The sequence below is a fragment of the Epinephelus lanceolatus genome, chromosome 9 (assembly GCF_041903045.1).
Source record: "Epinephelus lanceolatus isolate andai-2023 chromosome 9, ASM4190304v1, whole genome shotgun sequence".
Classification (NCBI taxonomy): Eukaryota; Metazoa; Chordata; class Actinopteri; order Perciformes; family Serranidae; genus Epinephelus; species Epinephelus lanceolatus.
Window position 1 is genome coordinate 4,099,349 of NC_135742.1, and position 21,668 is coordinate 4,121,016.

At 42.6% G+C, this 21,668-nt stretch overlaps 1 protein-coding gene across 2 annotated transcripts in view; it reads left to right on the forward strand.

Moving 5' to 3' along the window:
• Nucleotides 1-21,668, forward strand: part of LOC117252484 (spermatid perinuclear RNA-binding protein-like) — a 150,687-nt gene that overhangs the window by 83,030 nt on the left and 45,989 nt on the right. For both annotated transcript variants that reach the window (XM_033619443.2, XM_078171180.1), the window contains exons 6-8: nt 5,296-5,417; nt 13,170-13,265; nt 13,562-13,673. In XM_033619443.2, the coding sequence (XP_033475334.2) occupies nt 5,296-5,417; nt 13,170-13,265; nt 13,562-13,673 (330 nt within the window). The remainder of the gene's footprint in view (nt 1-5,295; nt 5,418-13,169; nt 13,266-13,561; nt 13,674-21,668) is intronic.

A 21,668-nucleotide genomic window follows, 5' to 3' on the forward strand; every position in this document is an offset into this window, starting at 1 on the left:
CCTGCGTGCTGACGTGGGACGTATCCCGCCTCTCATTGGCTGATGCTCTTTGTCAGTCGTGTCACACTTCTCCATTTTTCTAGCCAGATATCCAGTTCCAGTCACAGACGAGGGGGCAACTTGCTCGTAGGCCTGTTCACACTTGAGGACTCGTCGTGGCAGACTATCTGCCGACTCACCTCCGACCCAAGGTGGCTCTCAAGATCCTCTGCGACGTCAGAATCACGGTGAAAATCGTGTCATGTGAACTAGGCTTAAGGTGCAGCATTCACAGACAAACACTTGTCTTTATCTGGACACATTTTCCCCACAAATACAACATGCTAACGTTATTAGCACAAGCCTATGGCATTTTACATTGTATAAAAATAGCCTAGTGGCTAGCTGACATTTCCTCTACTACAGCAATATTTAATATTTAATGGCATTTTATAAAAAAAAAAAAAAAGCCTAGCAACAAGCAGAGATTTCCTCTGCTCATGAAGCCAGAATAAATCACACACAAGACTTAAAATGCTTTTTTGTGGAGGCTTTATTGTCTTCACAATTTATTGTTTCTTATCTGTGAAATTAAAATTAAAAGGGTTTCATATGTCACAAACCTAAAAACCAGTCCTGTCAACTCGCAGGGTGTACCTGCATCATAATTTGCAAACTAAATTTCACTGTTACTTGAACGTGTCGAAGCTGACAATCGAGAAAAAGGTTTATCTAACATTGAAAACATAGATAAGACAAAAGCTCATCGGCAGACGAGAGTCTGAAGGGTGGAGATAGAGGTGGCGACCAGTTTGTATATATTTATAGATCTGTGCTTTTTTTTTTTTTCATAGAAGAAACTTCTGAATATGTAGTTTTAATGAACAGAGATTAGTTGTTAGGGGTTTAATTGATGCCAGTATTTCATCATATATGAGGTTCCTCAGGGCACCTGTGGAGGAGAGTTTGTCCAGGTGAGTAACCAGTCTGACTGATTGCCTGTGGCTCTGAGATGACCCCTGGTTTGTAGAGTGTACCTCCTGTAGCTGGCCTCTGCTCACTGACTGTTGGTTTTGTTGCCGTAGCTCCGCAGGTCGCCGCGCTGTGGATTGACACTCCTCCGCGGCCCCCGCTGCTGACGAGGCGCCCCTCCCCCCACCCGGCAGCAGGAAACCCCGGGTACAAGGGGCTTCCCCGACAACCAAATCAAACCAACCCACTCACTCTCTGCCTCAGACATGCTCCTCTTACCTCCCCCGTCCTCCCCCTTCCTCTGCTGACTGGACTTCTCTCTGGGTCACCATGAAATTCTGGTCCATGTCTGTCACCGAGCACATAGACTAAAAGGACAAAGTGACTACATTACCCAGCAGCCCATGTCCACACCTGTGCTTTTAACTACAGGGGCTGACCCCTCTCTGGTGATCAATTTGCATTGGCTCAGAATGACATCCCATAATTTCATGTTGTAAAAACGGTGTTAATTGAATTAATCTGACGTCACTAATCAAAATTCCCCGAAGCTGATGATGTCAGGGAGAATTTAGTGGGGGTTGTCCTTATCTGTATGTGGTCTGGACCTGGGAGTGACGGTTCCTTCATGGCGTGCCTCTGGGAAACAGCTTTCACCGCTCATCTGCACACGACTGGACAAACTAATCACTGAAGTAAATGAACACATGAATGATAAAAAATTACTGGTCATTAACCAAAGAGCGGGAAAATCGTCGCCATTGTTTATCCAAACATGTTATTCCTTAGTTATGTTTTATCTCTATGGAGTCTCAAGCATGCCACCGCAGTAATTCAGGGTGTAGTGACTGAGCCCTGCTGCTGCTGCTGCTGCTGTGAGTCGCATCTAATTTAGTTTGTAGGTGGCGCTCTGCGACCACCTGTTTAAATTAAAGACAATCATCTCTAAGTGAAAGCTAATCAGAAAATGGAAACCAAATGTCAAAGCAGGTGACAGATTAATTAGTGAGATGGAATGTGACACGACAGACAGTAGCTGTAAGTACATCAATACATTATGGCTGCAACAATTAATGGATTCATTTAATAGTCAAAAATTAGTCCGCAACAATTATTTATCATCACATTTATGCACAATATGCAAAGTGACAAAGCGAGCGTTTCTTTGGAAGTTAAGTATTAATAATGAATTTAAAGGTACGTTAATCCTAACATAGTATCACAACCAGGTCTTACTCTGAAGTCATCAAAATCGTGCGCTTGGGGAGTGACTTCTGGCGTCAGACACTGAGCAAAAAAGCCGTCCTTTAACGTCGGCATGATACGCGGCCAGTTGCCGTTATAGTTTAGCAGCGGCTGGCAGCATCAAGGTGAAACACAGTGGGACAAGATTGAAAGTTAAGGTGGCAAAAGTCCAAGTGGGGCGGGCAGGAGTGGTGGTGGATGAGTCCAACAAACACCAACTTTCACCTGGGACGACGTGTTGAAGGAAAAACTTGTGGTGTTGTACCGGCGTAGTGCTTTTATTTTGAAAGAGACTGTATGCAAACTGTACATTTCCTGTGAAAACACAAGTGTATTTTGAAAACAGGCAGTGCATATAACAGGCTGAAGTTGACACGGCATCCCAGAACGTCAACAACCAACACACCCAGGGTACCTTGCATGTTGTAGCTGCACGTGGAAAGTCCGTGACCAGATTTTGATATGTGACGAAGTTGGAGTGAGAATGTGTTGACTTTTAAGCTGCCTTTGAATCCAACACTCACCTGAGCAAAGAGCGGATACTCAGCTGCTCAGCCGTGTCTCCATATCTGCTGACGCAATTAATTATTAGATTAGTCAATCGAAGAGAAAAATAACCCTCAACAATTATTTATCTGTCCTGTCCAATGAAAAATGGCCAAAATTCGCTGATTCCAGCTTCTCAAATGTGAAAATTAAAACTATAACAATTTAAATTCAATACCTTTCAGTTTTAGGTCAAAAATGAAGAAGCGTCCTTGGCTTTGAAAATTTGATATTTGGTATTTTTCACTATGCCTGACACTTTATTGACTAAAAAGCAGCATCACTTTTCTTGTGCTGTTCTTAGACACCACTTTGAACCCTGGGCAACTCGGTGTGATTTCTGTCAGAAACACAGGAATAATGGCAATGAGCAACTTGATAAGAAACCTACAAACTGTAAAAATAATTAGATTTAGAAAAAAATTTAAGCTGGGGAAAAACTACAACAACAATTACTATTACTTTTCATAATTATGACAGAATTTTTTTATAATTTTTAAGCATTTTTCCAGGTCATTTCCTTTTATTTCTTTCTTTTTTCCCCTACAAATTTCTTGTTTTTAATTTTCTCTTTTCACTCATTTCTTGCAAGTTCTTTGGGTCATTTCTCATTTCTTGCCTCCCCTGTTTGCTCAGGTTTCAAAGGGTTAAATTAAAAATATTTACATGCAGCTTTTTTTTTTATAATCTAACAGTTTAAGTAATGATTATTATCTACTGTTGAAAAGGTCTTTATGTAATTTCGCGGCACACTTGTGACTCCATAGATCTCAGTTGCAGAATGCTGTTTGTGTTATTGAAGCTGACAGTTTAAATGTTCATGTTATTGAGAAGTCCAGTGTAGAATTTAAGGTATGACTTACATTTTCTTATGTGGCTTCAGTCCGCTGACCCTGCAGCATTACTGCCGCTGAACACGACCCTGAAAACCATTTATCTACTTTGACTCAAGGTTTTTGCCACAAAGTATTTTTTAAGAGAGAAAAGTCATTTAAAGGCTTTTTGTCAGGTTTCACTTCAATTCCCAATTTCATTTGTTTTGAGGTCTCCAGGTTCACAAAGCAAGCAAAACTGAGAGGCTGTGGCGCAAAGTGCCGGATTAAAAAAGTTTACTCTTCCAACAACCTTTGACAAATCACAGCAGTCAGAGTGGTGCATTATATTACCCAGAGGTCCCAGGGGCAGAACATGAAGGTCCTCAGTCTCTGGTCATGGAGGAGGAGTGACACGGGACAAAGCCTGTGTCTCTCATCGGCTCCTTCGTTTGTCTTCCACCTCTTCCATCCTGTTCAGCTTTCACTACGGTCTCTACAGCAACAGACTGCTGCACCACACACATCGCTCCTGTGCTCACATTACTGCTGATGTCTCTCACACAGGCGGATGAATTGGAATTTGAATACTGCGTATATCTGGAATTAGAGACTTCAGTGTAACCTCCTCTCTACGAGCTGGAGCTTTTTTTTCCTGCTCTGTGTCAGCATTACTGTCAGCCTCGCATAAAATAGCCCTGATTTAATCTCTGCTGGCTGTTGCTCATTGGGAGACATCTTTGAACCATAATGGCGCTGACTACAGACTGATGGGACATTTATCAGCATCTAATATTTGGCGAGCTGAAGAATAAAGATAATGTTTCACTGATAGGCCGTGAGCCCTCACTACTGAGCTCTGCCGTGTGGTCTGCAGTCTGTTCCCCCTGTTGTCCGTCTGCTTGACTGTCCCACAGTGGGCACCCCTTAGCTGCTCCCGAGAACAAACAGCCTTCACTTTCTTTCCAGGGTGGCGTTCTCACTCTCAGATGTTTATGTTGTCGTTGTCATCTGCTGTCACTCTTCTTCTGCTGTCGTTCTCCCATGGCTCGGCCTCCAGTCATGGCAGGAGTGCTCCCCACAGGAACCCGGTGTGGAGAGACTGTTTCAGTCAAACATAAACATCTGACCGACCCCGCAAGAGTGAAAATACTAGCATGGCGCCCCAGAATACTGCAGAGCAAGCTGCCTCTTTAAAGCAGGATGACTGTTTTACTCTGTCTTCAAGTAGCATAGCTAATGTATGTGCACGGTTCCCTGCCTTTCCCCAATCTCAGGCATTCCTGAGCCAGTATTTCTCAATCTGCCAAATGTCTCTTTGTTCCAAAGCCTTATTTTAATCTTTAATCTGGCTTTTTGCTCCCGAGTCATTGCCATGCTCTCATTTTCGTCCTGCGCCGTAATTGATAACACACTAATCTGGCGTGTTCCATCGCCTCCAGCCACTGATCTGCATCTAGAGTGAGACTCCGGCCGGGCGGCAAGACGCATGCGCTCACGTCTACTCCAGTTCCTCCTGTCAATGTTATGAAAGATCCTGCCTTGTGCATGAGAAACTCCCCTCTCCCAGAAAATCACAGAAACTCTCAAATTTCCCCCCCTCCTAGCTCATTCGGTCAGATCAGTGGGTTTGCCTAATAATTAGCTGTCCAACCCTGCTGCCTGTGTGTCTGTGTGCGAGCGCGGGAGGTCAGCGTGGTCACGCTCAGTCTGTCCTGTCTCATCCTGTCCGTCTCTCCAGAGGAGGGCCATCAGAACGACAGCAAGGGGAGGCAGGAGGAGAAGGAGGAGGAGGAGGATGTCCTGGACAGGAAGAAGTGCCAGGCTGCGCTGGCTTCGCTCCGACACGCCAAATGGTTCCAGGTGAGCACAGCTGGGCTGATGACACAATCACTCTCACTGTCTTTACACTCTGCCAGCCGCAATATTCAACCCTGTCTCCAAATATTACATTTGGATATACTTTGAAGTGCAACAGGGAATATGTTTTGAAGGAAACACAGTCACATAATAAAGACCGGGGTTTAGAGCTCAGGCTGAAGAGCTGAAGCTGCTCCTGTATCAGCTGATCGGCAGCAGCTGCTTCATACAGGCGTCACAGTTGTTCCAGCAGACTCCTCATCACTGCTGCTCAGATCATTTCCCACCAATTCTGTATAACCATTAATGCCTATAAATGGTCAGTCCTGTGACGCAAGTTTTTCTGACTAAAATAAACATATCTGTAAATGTTCATCCCTAATATGTCTGCAAAATATTTGTCTTCTGTCCTTCCTTCAATATCAACCAGCTGCAGCTTAAGCATGAATAACCACTTCATGCTTAAGTTCAGGCGCTCAGAGCACTTTGTTAAGGTTTGGGAAAGACTGTGATTTTGTGATGAGGAGACAAGACGTGTATGTTTATTCATATTAAACCAAAACTATGATCTTCCCCTGAGGGCTGTCACGGTAACTGCAGTATTACAAAACCTTGATGTTGATAAGCCAACTGCAGGAGATGGCAAGCAACCGCCACTACCGCTATGTTCATGCTTCATCGCTATGTTTGCACCACGTACTTACATCTCAGCATGACAAGGTGCTGAGCGTCTACTCTGTGATGAGCACTACATGTTTGAAGGTTGTTGTTTTTTTGGCTGCAGAGCGTTTAGAATTATTCAACTGTTGGTAAAATGCAACCGGCAATTATTACTATTATTGCTTACCTAGCTGTCCAATCACAGTGAAGGAGGGGTGGGGCATTTAACCTCACAGAAAAAACAACCATCACATAACTGAACAACAATGATAATGGCTAAGAAATGAATACTGAACCCACAAAGACCAGCGAGTCCGTCCTCTCTCCCTGCATGCATCAGACCTCCCTTTATCCAGAGCAGGTCCTCCTTGTTTCGACATTTTTACCTTTGTATGCTGCGTCCCTTATTGCGCCTCATTGCTCTGCTATGTTTTTCATTTAACAGTGGCTCATAGGGTTTTTATTTGTTTTAAAACTGTCACATTTGTCCTTTAAAGAGCAACAGTATGCCTGAAAATAGCCTGACATTAAAGCTTATTTACAAAGCACTAAAATCAGGATAAATACATTTGTAAAAAAAAAAAAAAAAATGGCGGTAGTACCGCAAAGCGCACTGTTGAACCACCCTTAATCACTGCAGAGGGAATTCCTTCACCGCGTCAGCCCTACTTTCCCAGAGTGGAACCAAAGTGTTTTAATACACTGAAAGCATCAATCCTTTTTGTCAACCCACTTAAGATAAAACCACGCCCACTTTTGCATGATGAAAGCAGGCTGTCAGACGTCATGATTGGCTGTCAGACTATTGCTAACCAGCACCATTTAAAAAACACTGCCGCTAGCTTGCTAGCAAGCTCAACCCTGCAGTCTCTCCGCTTCACTCCCCACCGCTCACAGACTACAAAGCCAGAAATTTAGCCGATCTGGGAAGGGGTGGTCTGGGATCAGACTCCGGCACTTGGATTTGCGCAGGCTGAACTCAAGTTGCACAGCCACTGAGGGTCTGTCTCTGCCAAATATGACAACTGCATCAGCTTGGAAAAAAGCAGTATAGGTCGTTATAGGGAAACTTTGCTGATTATCAGCCAGCTTTGTCATCACTGTGATGGCAGTGTGTGCATATGAACAGTGTTTGGCTTCCTCCTGTGCCACCATGGGGCCCCAGCTCCCCCGCTCATCTGCAGGAGCTTCACACTGAGATGACAGAGCTGGTTGATAATCGGCAGAGTCTCCCCTCAACAGCTGTGGCAACTCGAATTCAACCAGCAACATAAATAAACACATACACATGGAAACAAGACACGTAGATAGATGAAGGAGGTGGAGGGACATTAAAACCCAACATCCTGCCTCTAAGGAGAGAGATGAGAGTTTCTCAGTGTTTTTTTTGGAAACTGTTTTGTTGTTCAGAACTACTGATGAATTCAAGCCGTGCCGTTTCACAGGGTGTCCAGCTATAGGCGCCACTGTGAGCCAGCAGCTGACTTGCTGCATGCCTCAGCAGAAGGTTGGCAGCCAATCATTGGGCCTGATGTCTGGCAGACAGCTTTTGTCAGGCAGAAGTGGGTGTGGTTTAATTTGAAGGGGATTGTTGGACAAATGATATTTAGGATGTGAACCTCCATTTTGAAAATACACCCATCATTAGGGTTGGGTACCGAAACTCGGTACTTTTTGTACTTGGTAGTACCGATTCACATCGGTACTACCAAGTACCGATTCATTTAAAATGAATCTGTGCCAAATTTCGGTACCTGAGGTGGAGGCGGAGCAAAAGCGCATGACTCGCACCTCAGACTCAGCAACAATGGCGACAAAAAAAATGTGCAGACAAAAGTTAACGTGCAGCACTGTTCCTAAATGTTCTTAATAAAATGTTGAAACTGAGAAGTTTAGACTTTAAAAAGTACTGAAATAAGGTACCCTTTGGTACCGGTACTGAATTCCAGATACCGGTACCGTATCAGTTCAATTATGAACGGTACCCAACCCTACCCACCATCCACTTCAACCACCTCTGTACAATCTCTGCATGGTACAGACACATAACAGTTCCTGGACTGGAAACTGAGGGATAACCCAGGTATCAATTATAAGTTTTCCAAAATTCATTCATTCATTTATTTTCCATAACCGCTCATCCAGTTGGGGGTCGCGGGGGGGCTGGAGCCATTGCCATGAGGCAACAATGCTAACCGCTGCGCCACTGTGCTGCCAAATTCTCTGAAATGCATTTCACAAAACACTTTTTTAGCCGCACACGCTAAATGGAAAGGTAGATGGATTTGCACCTGTACAGCGACTCTCTAGTTTCCCGACTATTCAAAGTGCTTTTAGACTTTGCGTCACATTCACACACACATTCACACACTTGTCACCGAGGCTACCATACAAGGCGCCACTTGCTGCTCTGTTTTTATAGACATTCACACACCAATGGCACAGTGATCAGGAGCAATTTGAGGTTCAGTATCTTGCCCAAAGATACTTCATAATGCGGACAGAAGGAGCCGGGGATCCACTGATCTTCCAATTAGCGCTCTGTCTCCTGAGCCACAGCCGCCAGACACATGACTAAGTTGGTTTTAACAATAAAAGCAAATGCTACGTACATGATCGTATGTGAAACGTGACTAAAAAGGTAATTGAAGATTGCAGCAGACGAAATGTGATCAATAAGGAGACACAACGATCTTCACATTAATTCATGAAACAGAATTGTTTGTCCATGATGCATCCACATCAGTGTTCTTTTAATTATTTCTTCTTGCTGCGGCCTCTCCTTCTGCAGTGGTTTAATGGCACCCGACTGTTCACCTTAATGTGCTCGACTTCTAATATTTGCAGTAGTGGATGGAAAGGATCATTAATTAGAATTTAGATTTGCAGATTTTTGGGCAGCTTTGGTTAAAATTTGAGCTACATTCAGATGGATGAATTTGTCAAGTATCCAGCAGTCAGGTGTGCAAACGTCACAACCATATCAACCGTCATGTCAGAGCATAATGAATGTTTGTAGATTAAATATGAATAGTGAAGAAGTATTAGGGAGAGAAGAGACAGTGTGGAAATGTTAACCATTTGAATATTGGACGAAGAACATGGCAGAGCGGGATGAAACTCCGAAGGTCATGACGAGATTCAAACCAAATCAGGTTTGAGAGGAGCTGCAACTCGTCCTGACTGAACTGAGAGTTCTTCCACCGCTGAGGAGGCAGACGAAAGCCAAGGGTCAGGTGAAGCAGCGAGCAGCTTCCCTCAGGGAAGGAGAGCTGGATGCCAAATAATATCAGAGTGAAGGGCTTCACTGTGGAGTGAAGGTGAAGCAGTGCGAGCAGGATTCAGTTTCATCACACTCAGACGGGACTAATACAACCCGAGGACCTTCAGCGATGTAATAACTGCAGATACGATTAGTGGCGTTCATCTCATCCAACATGTCTGTGAGGTTTAAATGAAAGCACCTGGATTGAATTACACACTTTATTGTTGGGAATAGTCATTCTGTGCAAATTGGAGTGTCAATAATCACCAGCGTAATTTGTTTTTGATGCTAATGTCATAGTCTTCAGTCACTCTTCTCCTCATATTCTTCAGGCCTTTCCTTTTAGTTTTGAGGAAACCTTGAGACAAGGGTTATGAGGCACATAAAGGACAAAACTTGGTGAAATCATTGCATCTTGGATACCAGAGATTTCGACAGGGTTTGTTAGTCCATGCACATTCACGTCACTAAGTCACAGAGATGTCCAGTGAAACATTTGTCACATGAGGTCGACCGTATAAGAGCACCATCCTGGCTTCAGAAGTGTCTGTTGTCACTATACTGAGGCAAAGCATAGAGGGAGAGTAGAGCTACAATAAATGTCCCGAACACAGAAATCTACTTAGAGTATTTCACAGCTGAGTGCAGGAGGCAGAGGCCTTAACAAGGAGGGCATTTATATATACATCTCATACTGCACTGTGCAGCAGGAATGTAGTTCTGACACAAAACCACAGAATATATGAAAAATAAAACATCCAGAGCGACTCAACGTGATTCAGATTAAGAGGAGACTTTCAAGAATGTTCAAATGTAGAAACAAGGATTGAGAGAAGTTAACTAAAAGAAAAAGGTTCTCTCCTTAATATATTTTATCATGTATGAATATTCATGTCAGGATTCTAGTTCATAAGTTTATTAAAAACAACAACACGTGTCGTGAAGCCACCAGTGAGTTTGTAGTGCACTTATTTTATACACAGAGTAAGAACATTTCGATGCACATAGTAATGAATGAGGCCTGTTGTCTTTAGCGAAATATTCTGAATTCTAGGCTTCATACCAGTATTTTATTCTCAACAGAAAGACTTTGACTTCAGCTGTCTCAGCTGACTTGGTCAATCCATGTGAAATTTGGCACAGTGGTAGAGGGTCATGGGAGGATGCCAATGAAGCAATATTACATCAATTGGCCAAAGGGGGGCGCTATAGCAACCGACTGAAATGTCAAACTTTGAATGGGCATATCTCATGCCCCGTATGTCGTAGAGACATGAAACTTTGCACAGAGATGCCTCTCCTCATGAGGAACACATTTGCCTCAAGAACCCATAACTTCCGCTTATATAGATTTTCCGCCATTTTGAATTTTTTGAAAAACACTTCAAATGGATCTCTTCCAAGGAAGTTTGAGCGATCTGCATGAAACTGGGTGAACATAATCTAGGGACCAATATCTAAAGTTCCCTCTTGGCAAAAGTTGGAAAACTTACTAAAACTGAGCTTCTATAAGGCAATGAATATTGCGGAGGGCGTGGCTCATCACATAAAGGTGTATAACATCTCAAGGGTTTCACCCATCACCACGCAACTTTGTAGGCATATGACCACACATAATCTGAGGGGACCCCTCCATTATTGACCCCATCAAACAAAATGGGGGCGCTAGAGAGCTCATTTCTTATCTAGGCCTAACCGCCATATGGATTTTTACTAAACTTGGTAGATATGTAGAACAGGACGCCTCAAGGTGACTGGAGAAATTGAACTCTAATTGGCAACTGGGTGGCGCTATAACAACAGAAAAATGCTTCAAAATGGCTAAAATGTGACCGATCGCTGTGGCTCCCCCTGTGGACCAATGTTGGTGTTTTCTAATGTTTGGTATGACTAAGTCATGGTATGGTATGCTGTACATAATCACAGAAACTGTCAGTGTGTCATTCTGTCAGTCAGTCATTCTGTCTGTCCCACGTTTTTCTACTCACTGACGTGGTCAATCTATGTGAAACTGCACATAGGCATTGAGGACTGGCATAGGTAGAAGGTGACAAAGCTACCAATGGGTATGGACTAGTGTTTATTATGAAATAAATGAAAGTATTTAAATTAGCAACCACTGAATACTTGATATTGAAATTTACAAACCACAGTTTATAGCCGTAATTTTTTTTTACTTCTAAACCATGTATCTGAATTAATTTGTTGTGATTTCACCTCTTTGAGATAAAAATACAAAATTTCTTGATTTGCAGTTTCAAAGGATGATTTTTTCCCTCCTTTTCTCAGTGTTTACAAACTCAAATCCAAAAATTCAAGTCTCAGGATTTCAAAACAGTATTTTCGGGTTGCTCGAGTTTGGTTGATCAAATTTAGACCAAAAAATTCAAGTTGAAAAATTTCAAATTGAACATCAGTTGCAGTCAGATTGTACTCAAACGGCACGAACTGGACTTCTCATTGGAGCCCTGTTGCTCTCCCTGTCAGCCGTCTTTGGGTTTCAATTTCCAGCCACTTTCTTGTGTCACATGTTGGACAGACCGTGTTTTGATAGGCCAGAGGTCGGTGCGATTTCATTCAGGCCTGACAGCCTCTCCTGTCTTGGGTAGCCCTTTGAATGTTTTTATCTAAATTTGACCAACTGAATCAGAGCAACCTGAATCTATTTTTTTTTTTGAAATTCTGAAACTTGAATTTGGGATTTGAGGCAATGAACATTCAAGTCAATTCGATTCAAGTCAGTTCATCCATTCATCCATTTTCGTAACAAAGGGTTGCGGGGGGTGGAGCCTATCCCACTGACACTGGGTGAGAGGCAGGGTTCACCCTGGACAGGTCACCAGACTATCACAGGGCTGACACATAGAGACAGACAACCATTCACGCTCACATTCACACCTACGGACAATTTAGAGTCACCAATTAACCTGCATGTCTTTGGACTGTGGGAGGAAGCTGGAGCACCTGGAGGAAACCCACGCTGACACAGGGAGAACATGCAGACTCTGCAGAGAGGGGCGACAGTGGTAACCACCACACCACTGTGCTGCTCCAGTTCAGTTCAACTTAATCCAATTCAACTTAATTCAGTGCAACTCTGTTCAGTTAAAATCAATATAATTCAAGTCAACTTAATTTAATTCATCTTATTTCAGTTCAGTCCAGTACTATTTTATTCAGCTTAATTCAGTTTAGTTCAATACAGCTTAATTCAATTCAACTTCATTCTATTCACTTTAACTCTATAATTCAATTCAGTTCATTATATTGCTCCTGGAGGGTTATTGTGGTGCAGCATTAAAAAGAAGCAACAAACATCAAAGAAATGTTCAGTACACAACAACATAAAACAAATCAACAACATTGTAACAAACAAAAACTCAAGAGTCAACAAGTAACAGTAGAAACATCACATTTACAGTGCAGTGAATAAAAAAGTGCCAGAAGTGGAATGGAAGTGAAATTCTGAACCAATACGTGATTTTCAAAGTAAAATATTTCAGTGCTGTGGATTCAATAATTTTTAAACACTCACACAGTTTATTCCCCTCAGAGGCTGAAGTTAAAAACAGTCTCTACCAGCGCACACACATTTCTTTTCATTACAAAAAGAGCATTATCAAGTTAAATATCAAATTCAGTCTCTCTCAGTGGCTCAGCAGCATATTCAGATTTCAGGGGTCATGAAACTGCCTCTTGAAGCACCGCAGAGCTCTCTGAGTCTGAAACGTGTCATGGCTGTGTGCTGCTCTGCTGACTGCCGTCTTGTTGAAATGCTCTTTGTGCTGCCACTAAGTTCTGTCTGTCTCTCTGTCTGTGTGTCCCCTCAGGCCAGAGTCACAGATCTCAAGTCTTGCGTCATCATCTTGAGGATTTTCAGAGACATGTGCAACAGACTGGCTGGGTGGCAGCCTCTCAAAGGATGGGTAGGTGACGGACACAGAATCAGAATGGGACGTCAAGTCCTCACATTCAGCAGAAGATGAAGTTCAACAAACTGTGAAGTTTACAAACACTCCAGCGTTCACTCCGTGTACTCAGACAGAATGGGAAACAGGAGTTTTATAAGTTTATGTCCCGGGTGGTTAAACAGCGTTCTCTGCCTGGTGTGTGTGTGTGTAAAGGATGAGCAGTCAGCTTTGTTTCCCAGGACCAGAATCATGACTGGAATTGATTTACTTTATGCTGTATTGAGCGTCCTCTGTCTGTCCGCCCTCTGCAGCCTCTGGAGCTCATCTGTGAAAAAGCCATCGCCACCTGTAACCGGCCGCTGGGTCCAGGTGAGGCCCTGCGTCGGGTCATGGAGTGCATCGCCTCAGGGATCCTGCTGCCAGGTCAGTGTTCAGTCCTTCACCGCGACCTCCAAGCTCCATATGATGTTTGCATTTACACTCAGTTGTCTGAGCCCGAGGCGAGTTTAACATTGTTTGTGAACCCGGGGTTACTGGCCATAAAAACTGTGGTGAAATTTAGAGGCAGCAGATACAGAGTTTATAAAGAGATATAAACAGAGGTGAGCATGTGCAGAATGTGTTTCATGTTAGGAGGAAAATTCAGGTTTAATCTAATGGATCTTGTTTAACAATGATGCGGAGCAGGAAAAGAAAAAGAAGTTTCTCTGTGAGTTTTAAAATCAGTCTGATTAAAATCGCCTGTTCTGTGTGTTTATGGCTGGAAGGCTCAGAGTGGAGAAACCATGCAGCAGTCAGATTTGTGCAGATAATATCGTCGACCTCAAAGTGGTTCTGGCAAATTGTCAGATGACTCAGTAAGGAGAGGCTGAACTGCTGACCTTGACTGGAAATAAAGTTAGGCAGTTTGAGGAGTTGAGGAAGTCCTGAGGAGGCAGAGCTGGAGGACCTGGTGGAGGTTCCTGCTCTGTGAGGTCGAGGGCAGTGCCTGTGGACTGCCACACAGGAGGTTAAGAAGGGAGGGTGTGCCTCATCTGTCAGGGTGTTTCAGAGTTCAGACTCTGAAAGCTTGTGTGAAGGTGCTGGAAAAGAGCGTCACACTGATGGATGAAACAGAGTCAGGAGGAGTATTGTTCTGGTCCTGGTTGTGTTCCAGTAGGCGTTTTTGGACTGGAGGAACTTTTCCATAGCTCCAACAACACCCTTATTTGTTGCGCATTAAACAAACTAGAAATGATCATAGTTCTTATAATGCCATTTTGAGGGACTTTTGTTAGCTCCTATTTTAGACTAGGTATTCTTCCAACACAAGAGGAACCACGTGTCATTGAGGTGTATATTGATTGGTTGAACATAGCCAACTGCCATTAAAAAAAAAAAAAAAAATGCCTTGTAAGCCACATCGATCCATTTTCATCCGCTTATCTGTGCCCGGGCTGTGGGGGCAGCAGGCCACATACATCCCTCTCCCCAGTAACACTTTCCAGCTCCTCCTGGGGGACCCCGCAGTGTTCCCAGGCCAGATGAGATATATAATCCCTCCAGTGTGTTCTGGGTCTGTCTACCAGTGGGACGTGTAAACCACAAACAACACACAACACACGTAACAGCTCGTAACGAAAACAAAATGGCAGAAAACACAGACAAATGGACTTATAATGAAGTCCAAACTTTACCGAACATATATGTAACCGCTGGAAAGTGTTACTGGGGGTACTGATGCATTTAAAATGGTACTATACAGCGCTTGGATGAGACCGGTCCTTTTTTTTTTTTTTTTTTTTTTTACATCGCTGCGTGACATCACCGCATTGTAATTTGAGCCGAAGCGAGCAAGCCGGGGCTCGTGGAGCAGCAAACGGAGCAGGAGTCTGGCAACAGAGAGAGATAAAGGAGAGAAAGAGAGCGAGAGACAGGAGCAGAGAGAGAATGGCAGCTGCTGCAACCATCACCACGCCGCAACTCGTAGATAAACCAGGTGCGCTAAGTGCTATATGGAATTACTTCGGCTTGAAAACAAATGAGCATGGTGAAGCCATTAACACCGATGCACCACTGTGCAAACGGTGTTACAAAACATGTGTGGCCAAGGGTAGAAACACTTCCAACTTGGCAAAACACTTGAAGGACAAGCACCCAGACCTGCACAAGGAGTTCAGAGAACGACAGGTAATAACTTATATACCCATGAAAAAAAAGCCACATTCAGTGCTAAAAGCAAGCAACGCCAGCCCCCTTCACTCTCCACAAAAGTAGCTCTGGAAAAAAATTTAATCTGCATTGCCATTACCACTTTCTCTGGTTTAAATAGCCTATTTACTTTATTTTATTTTATTTATATTTATATTCTCACAGTGATTTTTAAACTTTTTGCCATACATGTAGACATGCTGATTAACGATAAATTTGAAGTGGTCCCTTAATTATTTTTTTTTCCAGAGCTGTAAATGCACACATGCATGATCTTTATGAAGTAACAAACTTTTACATACACATTTAGCCATTTAATATGTTATAAAGACTGACATTTTTTGTGTTCTCTTTTTATTTGGAAAAGTATCAAAAAGTATCGAAATACATGTTGGTACCGGTATCGATACCAAAATGTTGGTATCGTGACAACACTAGTAACCGAGTAGTTCCAATTGGCGGTTCAACCAGAAACCAGAATTAGTGTATGAATTCTTGAGTTATGGCAACAAACGTGTTTTATTAGGTCAGAGTGACCTTGACCTTTGACCTTCAACCACCAAAATCAGTTCATTCTTCCATGTGGATGTTTGTGCCAAATTTAGGGGAAACTCCCCCAAGGCCTTCTTGAGATATTGCGTACACAAAAATGAGATGGATTCAAGGTCACAGTAACCTCTGAACTCTACCAAACTACCATTTGACTACCAAATTCTAATCAGTTCATTCTTGAGTCCAAGTAGACATTTGTGCCAAATTTAAGGTAAACTCCCCCAAGGCCTTCCTGAGACATTGTGTTCACAAGAATGAGATGGATTCAAGGTCGCAGTAATGTTTGACCTTCGACTATCAAATTCTAATCAGTTTATTCTTGAGTCCAAGTGGATGTTTGTGCCAAATTAAAGGGAAATTCTAAGGCCTTCTTGAGATATTGCGTACACAAAAATGAGACGGATTAAAGGTCACAGTAACCTCTGAACTCTGACTACCAAATTCTAATCAGTTTATTCTTGAAGCCAAGTAGACGTTTGTGCCAAATTTAAGGTAAACTCCCTCAAGGCCTTCCTGGGACATTGTGTTCACGAGAATGAGATGGATTCAAGGTCACAGTAACCTTTGACCTTCGACTATGAAATTCTAATCAGTTCATTCTTGAGTCCAAGTTGATTTTTTTTGCCAGATTTAAGGGAAATTCCCCCAAACCCTTCTTGAAATATTGCGTACACAAAAATGAGATGAATTCAAGGTCACAGTAACCTTTGACTACCAAATTCTAATCAGTTTATTCTTGAAGTCAAGTGGACATTTGTGCCAAATTTAAAGTAAACACCCTCGAGGCCTTCCTGAGACATTGTGTTGATGAGAATGAGACGGATTCAAGGTCACAATAACCTTTGACTTTTGACTATGAAATTCTAATCAGTTCATTCTTGAGTCCAAGTGGATGTTTGTGCCAAATTTAAGGGAAACTCCCCCAAGGCCTTCTTGAGATATTGCGTACACAAAAATGAGACGGATTCAAGGTCACAGTAACCTCTGAACTCTGACTACCACATTCTAATGAGTTTATTCTTGAGTCAGAGTGGACGTTTGTGCCAAATTTCAGGTAAACTCCCTCGAGGCCTTCCTGGGACATTGTGTTCACGAGAATGAGATGGATTCAAGGTCACAGTAACCTTTGACCTTCAACTATGAAATTCTAATCAGTTCATTCTTGAGTCCAAGTTGATTTTTTTTTGCCAGATTTAAGGGAAATTCCCCCAAACCCTTCTTGAAATATTGCGTACACAAAAATGAGATGAATTCAAGGTCACAGTAACCTTTGACTACCAAATTCTAATCAGTTTATTCTTGAAGTCAAGTGGACGTTTGTGCCAAATTTAAAGTAAACTTCCTCAAGGCCTTTCCTGAGACATTGTGTTCACAAGAATGAGATGGATTCAAGGTCACAGTAACGTTTGACCTTCGACTATGAAATTCTAATCAGTTTATTCTTGAGGTCAAGTGGACATTTGTGCCAAATTTAAAGTAAACACCCTCGAGGCCTTCCTGAGACATTGTGTTGATGAGAATGAGACGGATTCAAGGTCACAATAACCTTTGACCTTTGACTATGAAATTCTAATCAGTTTATTCTTGAGTCCAAGTGGATGTTTGTGCCAAATTTAAGGGAAACTCCCCCAAGGCCTTCTTGAGATATTGCGTACACAAAAATGAGACGGATTCAAGGTCACAGTAACCTCTGAACTCTGACTACCACATTCTAATGAGTTTATTCTTGAGTCAGAGTGGACGTTTGTGCCAAATTTCAGGTAAACTCCCTCGAGGCCTTCCTGAGACATTGTGTTCACATGAATGAGATGGATTCAAGGTCACAGTAACCTTTGACCTTCAACTATGAAATTCTAATCAGTTCATTCTTGAGTCCAAGTTGATTTTTTTGCCAGATTTAAGGGAAATTCCCCCAAACCCTTCTTGAGATATTGCGTACACAAAAATGAGATGAATTCAAGGTCACAGTAACCTTTGACTACCAAATTCTAATCAGTTTATTCTTGAGGTCAAGTGGACGTTTCTGCCAAATTTAAGGGAAACTCCCCCAAGGCCTTCTTGAGATATTGCCTTCCTCTCAGGGTTTCATTGGAAAACACGTGGTGGACCAGCAGTTTACTCTTTCCTCTATTTGCTGTCATCAGGGACATTTGTTAGGGGCACCAGGGCTGCATCTCATGGGTAAGATTAAAGTTTGGTTTCAGTTTGAATCATAAAGTTTGATGTGGTGGATCTAAATGGCAGTGAAAATGGTGTATTCTAGTATTCTCCACTAACAAGGGCTCATGAGGTGATGAGACACCACAAACGTTAAAGAGGACCTATTATGCTCATTTTCAGGTTCATACTCATATTTAAGGTTTCTACAAGAACATGTTTACATGCTTTTAAGGTCCAGTGTAGGATTGAGGGGGATGTATTGGCAGAAATGGAACATAATCTAATAAGTGTGTTTTCTTTAGTGTATAATCACCTGAAAATAAGAATCCTTATGTTTTTGTTACCGTAGAATGAGCCGTTTCTATCTATGTAGACAGCGGGTCCTCATCTATAGAGATCACCATGTTACAATGCCATGTTTCTACAGTAGCACAGAACAGACAAACACTCGCTCTAGATAGAGACACTCGCCAATCTGCAGCAAGCAGTATCATAAAAACACTGATTTGTAAAGTTTCAGCTGGTTGCAATCTGCAGTCCTCACCTTTATATGCCACTAAATCATCCTTAAACTTTAAACCTTTAAAGGTCAAAGAACACTTTATTTTCCTCATAATGTCTGTGCTGGAATACCCATATTCACCCTCCGTCTCAGTTGCTGCATTTAGCACCTGTCTCTTTAAGCCCCCTTCCCAAAAATGCGTAATCTGCTCTGAATGGTCGCTATTGGCGGGTCTTCCACATCTCGGTGTCTCTGCACCATCATTGCAGCTGTGGGATGACTGTATTGGAGAATAAAGGCACTTTTTACCCAGAAATAATCACCAGCAAAAGCTTCTAAACACAACTGGACAAGTTATGATTATGATCCAACATCTGGGAGGAAGTAACAAGTGACGTTAGCATATAGCTTCATGTACTGTAGCAGTGTAATATGATATTAATATGAATACTGGCAGTAGCGTGCTTGGAGCAGATGACCATATAAAGTCCAGTACACTGACGTCATACTGTACTCGGAGTAGAAAAACCTGTGGGAAACAGAGTGTTCAGATGGTCTGAAGCCTGAGGTTTGTGCTCTCAAGGATCACTTTTACATACGTTTATGTCATAATTTGAAACTATGGCCTCGTCATTATGAGCACCTGACATTATAACATTATATATTTGACAGAAAATAAGGAGAAACGTAAGAGGTCCCCGTAAAAAGTAGAATAAACGGCTGCTTTTATGGCAGCAGGACATTGAATCACACGCAGATGAGTCCGTTTTTGTGTGTTATTGTGGGACACTAACAGGCCCTCCTGGAGGCAGAATATGTTATACCCTCTGTCTGATGCATTCAACACTTTTAATCTTGTAAATGATGAGATCCATTCTGCCTGAAATGAATATGTGCGAGCCGTCATCAGTTAAGAGTCGACTGTACTGAATGGATCCAGTAATCAGACTCTCCGCTCAGAGAGCAGCGAAATGAAATTACCAAGTTTGACGCTGAAATTATAATCAGCAAGGACACTTGAAGAGCAGCGAGGCCCCTTCTGTTCAGTAAAGACAAAAATGTGTTGTTGAATTTAAATGAGCAGAAATGTGAGTCTGTAATTTGACCAAGTATTTAAAGTGATGATCTGATGTTTGTGATCAGCGACTGATTGATCAGTGCATCCTTTATTAAATGCATGGTTACGGCAATCGCGCATTTCCATTTCATGAATGAGATGAAGTGACAGCAGCTTTCTATCACTGCTGAGGTCTTCTCTCAGCAGCTTCTCAGCCCCCAAACCTGGGTGATTTTTAGGGACCCATCGCTTTTCCAGTGGCTTTTCAGCCTTGAGCGTCATTTTTTTTTTAGGGTCCTGTCTCTTTTTCAAGGGACCGTGCAGCCTTCAAACATGGGTGATTTTTAGGGATTTGTCACTGTTACTTCTGCAGCTTTCAGCCCCTAGCATGGGTGTTTTTTTAGGACCTGTGGCCCTTCTTTCAGCAGCTTTTTATCCCTCAAACATGGGTAATTTTTAGGGACCCATCACTGTTTTTCCCACAGCTTTTTAACCCCTAGCATGTGTGTTTTTAGGGACCTGTGGCTCCTCTCTCAGCAGCTTTTCAGTCCTCACACATTGGTGATTTTTAGGGACACATCACTACTCTTCCAGCAACTTTTTCAGCCCTGAGCTTCTGTTTTTTTAGGGTCCTGTGTCTCTTTTTCAAGGGGCTTTTTGGCCCTTATATATGGGTAATTTTTAGGGACCCATCACTGTTTTTCCTACAGCTTTTCAGCCCCCAACGTGGGTGATTTTTAGGGACCCATCACTGTCTTTTTAGCCCTGAGTGTCTGTTGGGTTTTTTTAGAGACCTGTGGCTCTTTTTCAGCCTCCAGCTGTGGGTGTTTTTTAGGGACCCATCACTGTTCTTCCCGCAGCTTTAAGCTTCTAACATGGGTAATGTTTAGGGACCCATGGCTTTTTTTCCAGTGGCTTTTCAGCCCTCAAACATGGGTGATTTTTAGGGACCTGTTGCTGTTTTTCCTAAAGCTTTTAAGCCCCCAGCATGCGTGTTTTTAAGAGACCCATGGATCTTTTTCCGGTTGCTTTTCAGCCCTCGAACGTGGATGTTTTTTAGGGACCTATCTTCTTTTTCTAGCGGCTTTTCGGCCTGTGGCTCTTTTTTCAAAGGGCTCTTTCGCCCCAAAACATGGACGGGACCTGTTACTGTTTTTCCAGCAGGGATAGTGCCACAAAAAGCACTTGTTTAAGACTGAGAGCTTGTTGCATTTCCTGCAGGGCTTGTGCCCCCAGAAGCAGGTATTTTAGCCAACACATGATCTTTTCCTAAACCTTACCACATCTTTACAACAGTGTTGTTAAAATGGTATGGTAATGTACAAATGTAACATATCTGTGGTTTGCACAAACGTACAATGCCAACATTTTTCCAGTGATTAGTTTGTGCATTTTCAGCTGTTTCCATTGTTTTCTCTTAATATTTGTAAAAATCCAATAAAGAAACTCATTGCTACATTATGACCTGTTAACTTGTGAAATAATACAGAAGCTCAAACTTGTTTTTAGAAAAGCTGTCTCTGACTTGAGGGCAGCACGAGGCGACTGTGCTCAGCGTTCCACTTTCTCTCTGCGCTGTCATGTCCCCTGACACCTAATAAAAAAGGAGTCAGCCCAGGGATCAGCAGCGAGCAGGCAAATAAACTAAGAAGCAGAAAGATGCACGGAAACAGTTTTTTATTCTCAGGAGAAACATTAAGAAACATCTTAAGTGAATGTGTTTTAGGATAACCTGGTGTTTGGCTGCAGCCTCCCAAAGATTCATGGCCTGGACGGCAGACTGTGGAGCGTCAGCAGTGATGCAGTGTAGTATCACCTATACTCAGTCTTTTAGTACTCTACAGTGCATTAATTGGGGTGCAGGTCCCCTCAGGGCTCCTGAAGAGTCTCAGTGGATTCACAGCAGCATGAATGATGGTTTAATTTAACTATTACATGTTTTTCATTCAGCAGAAGT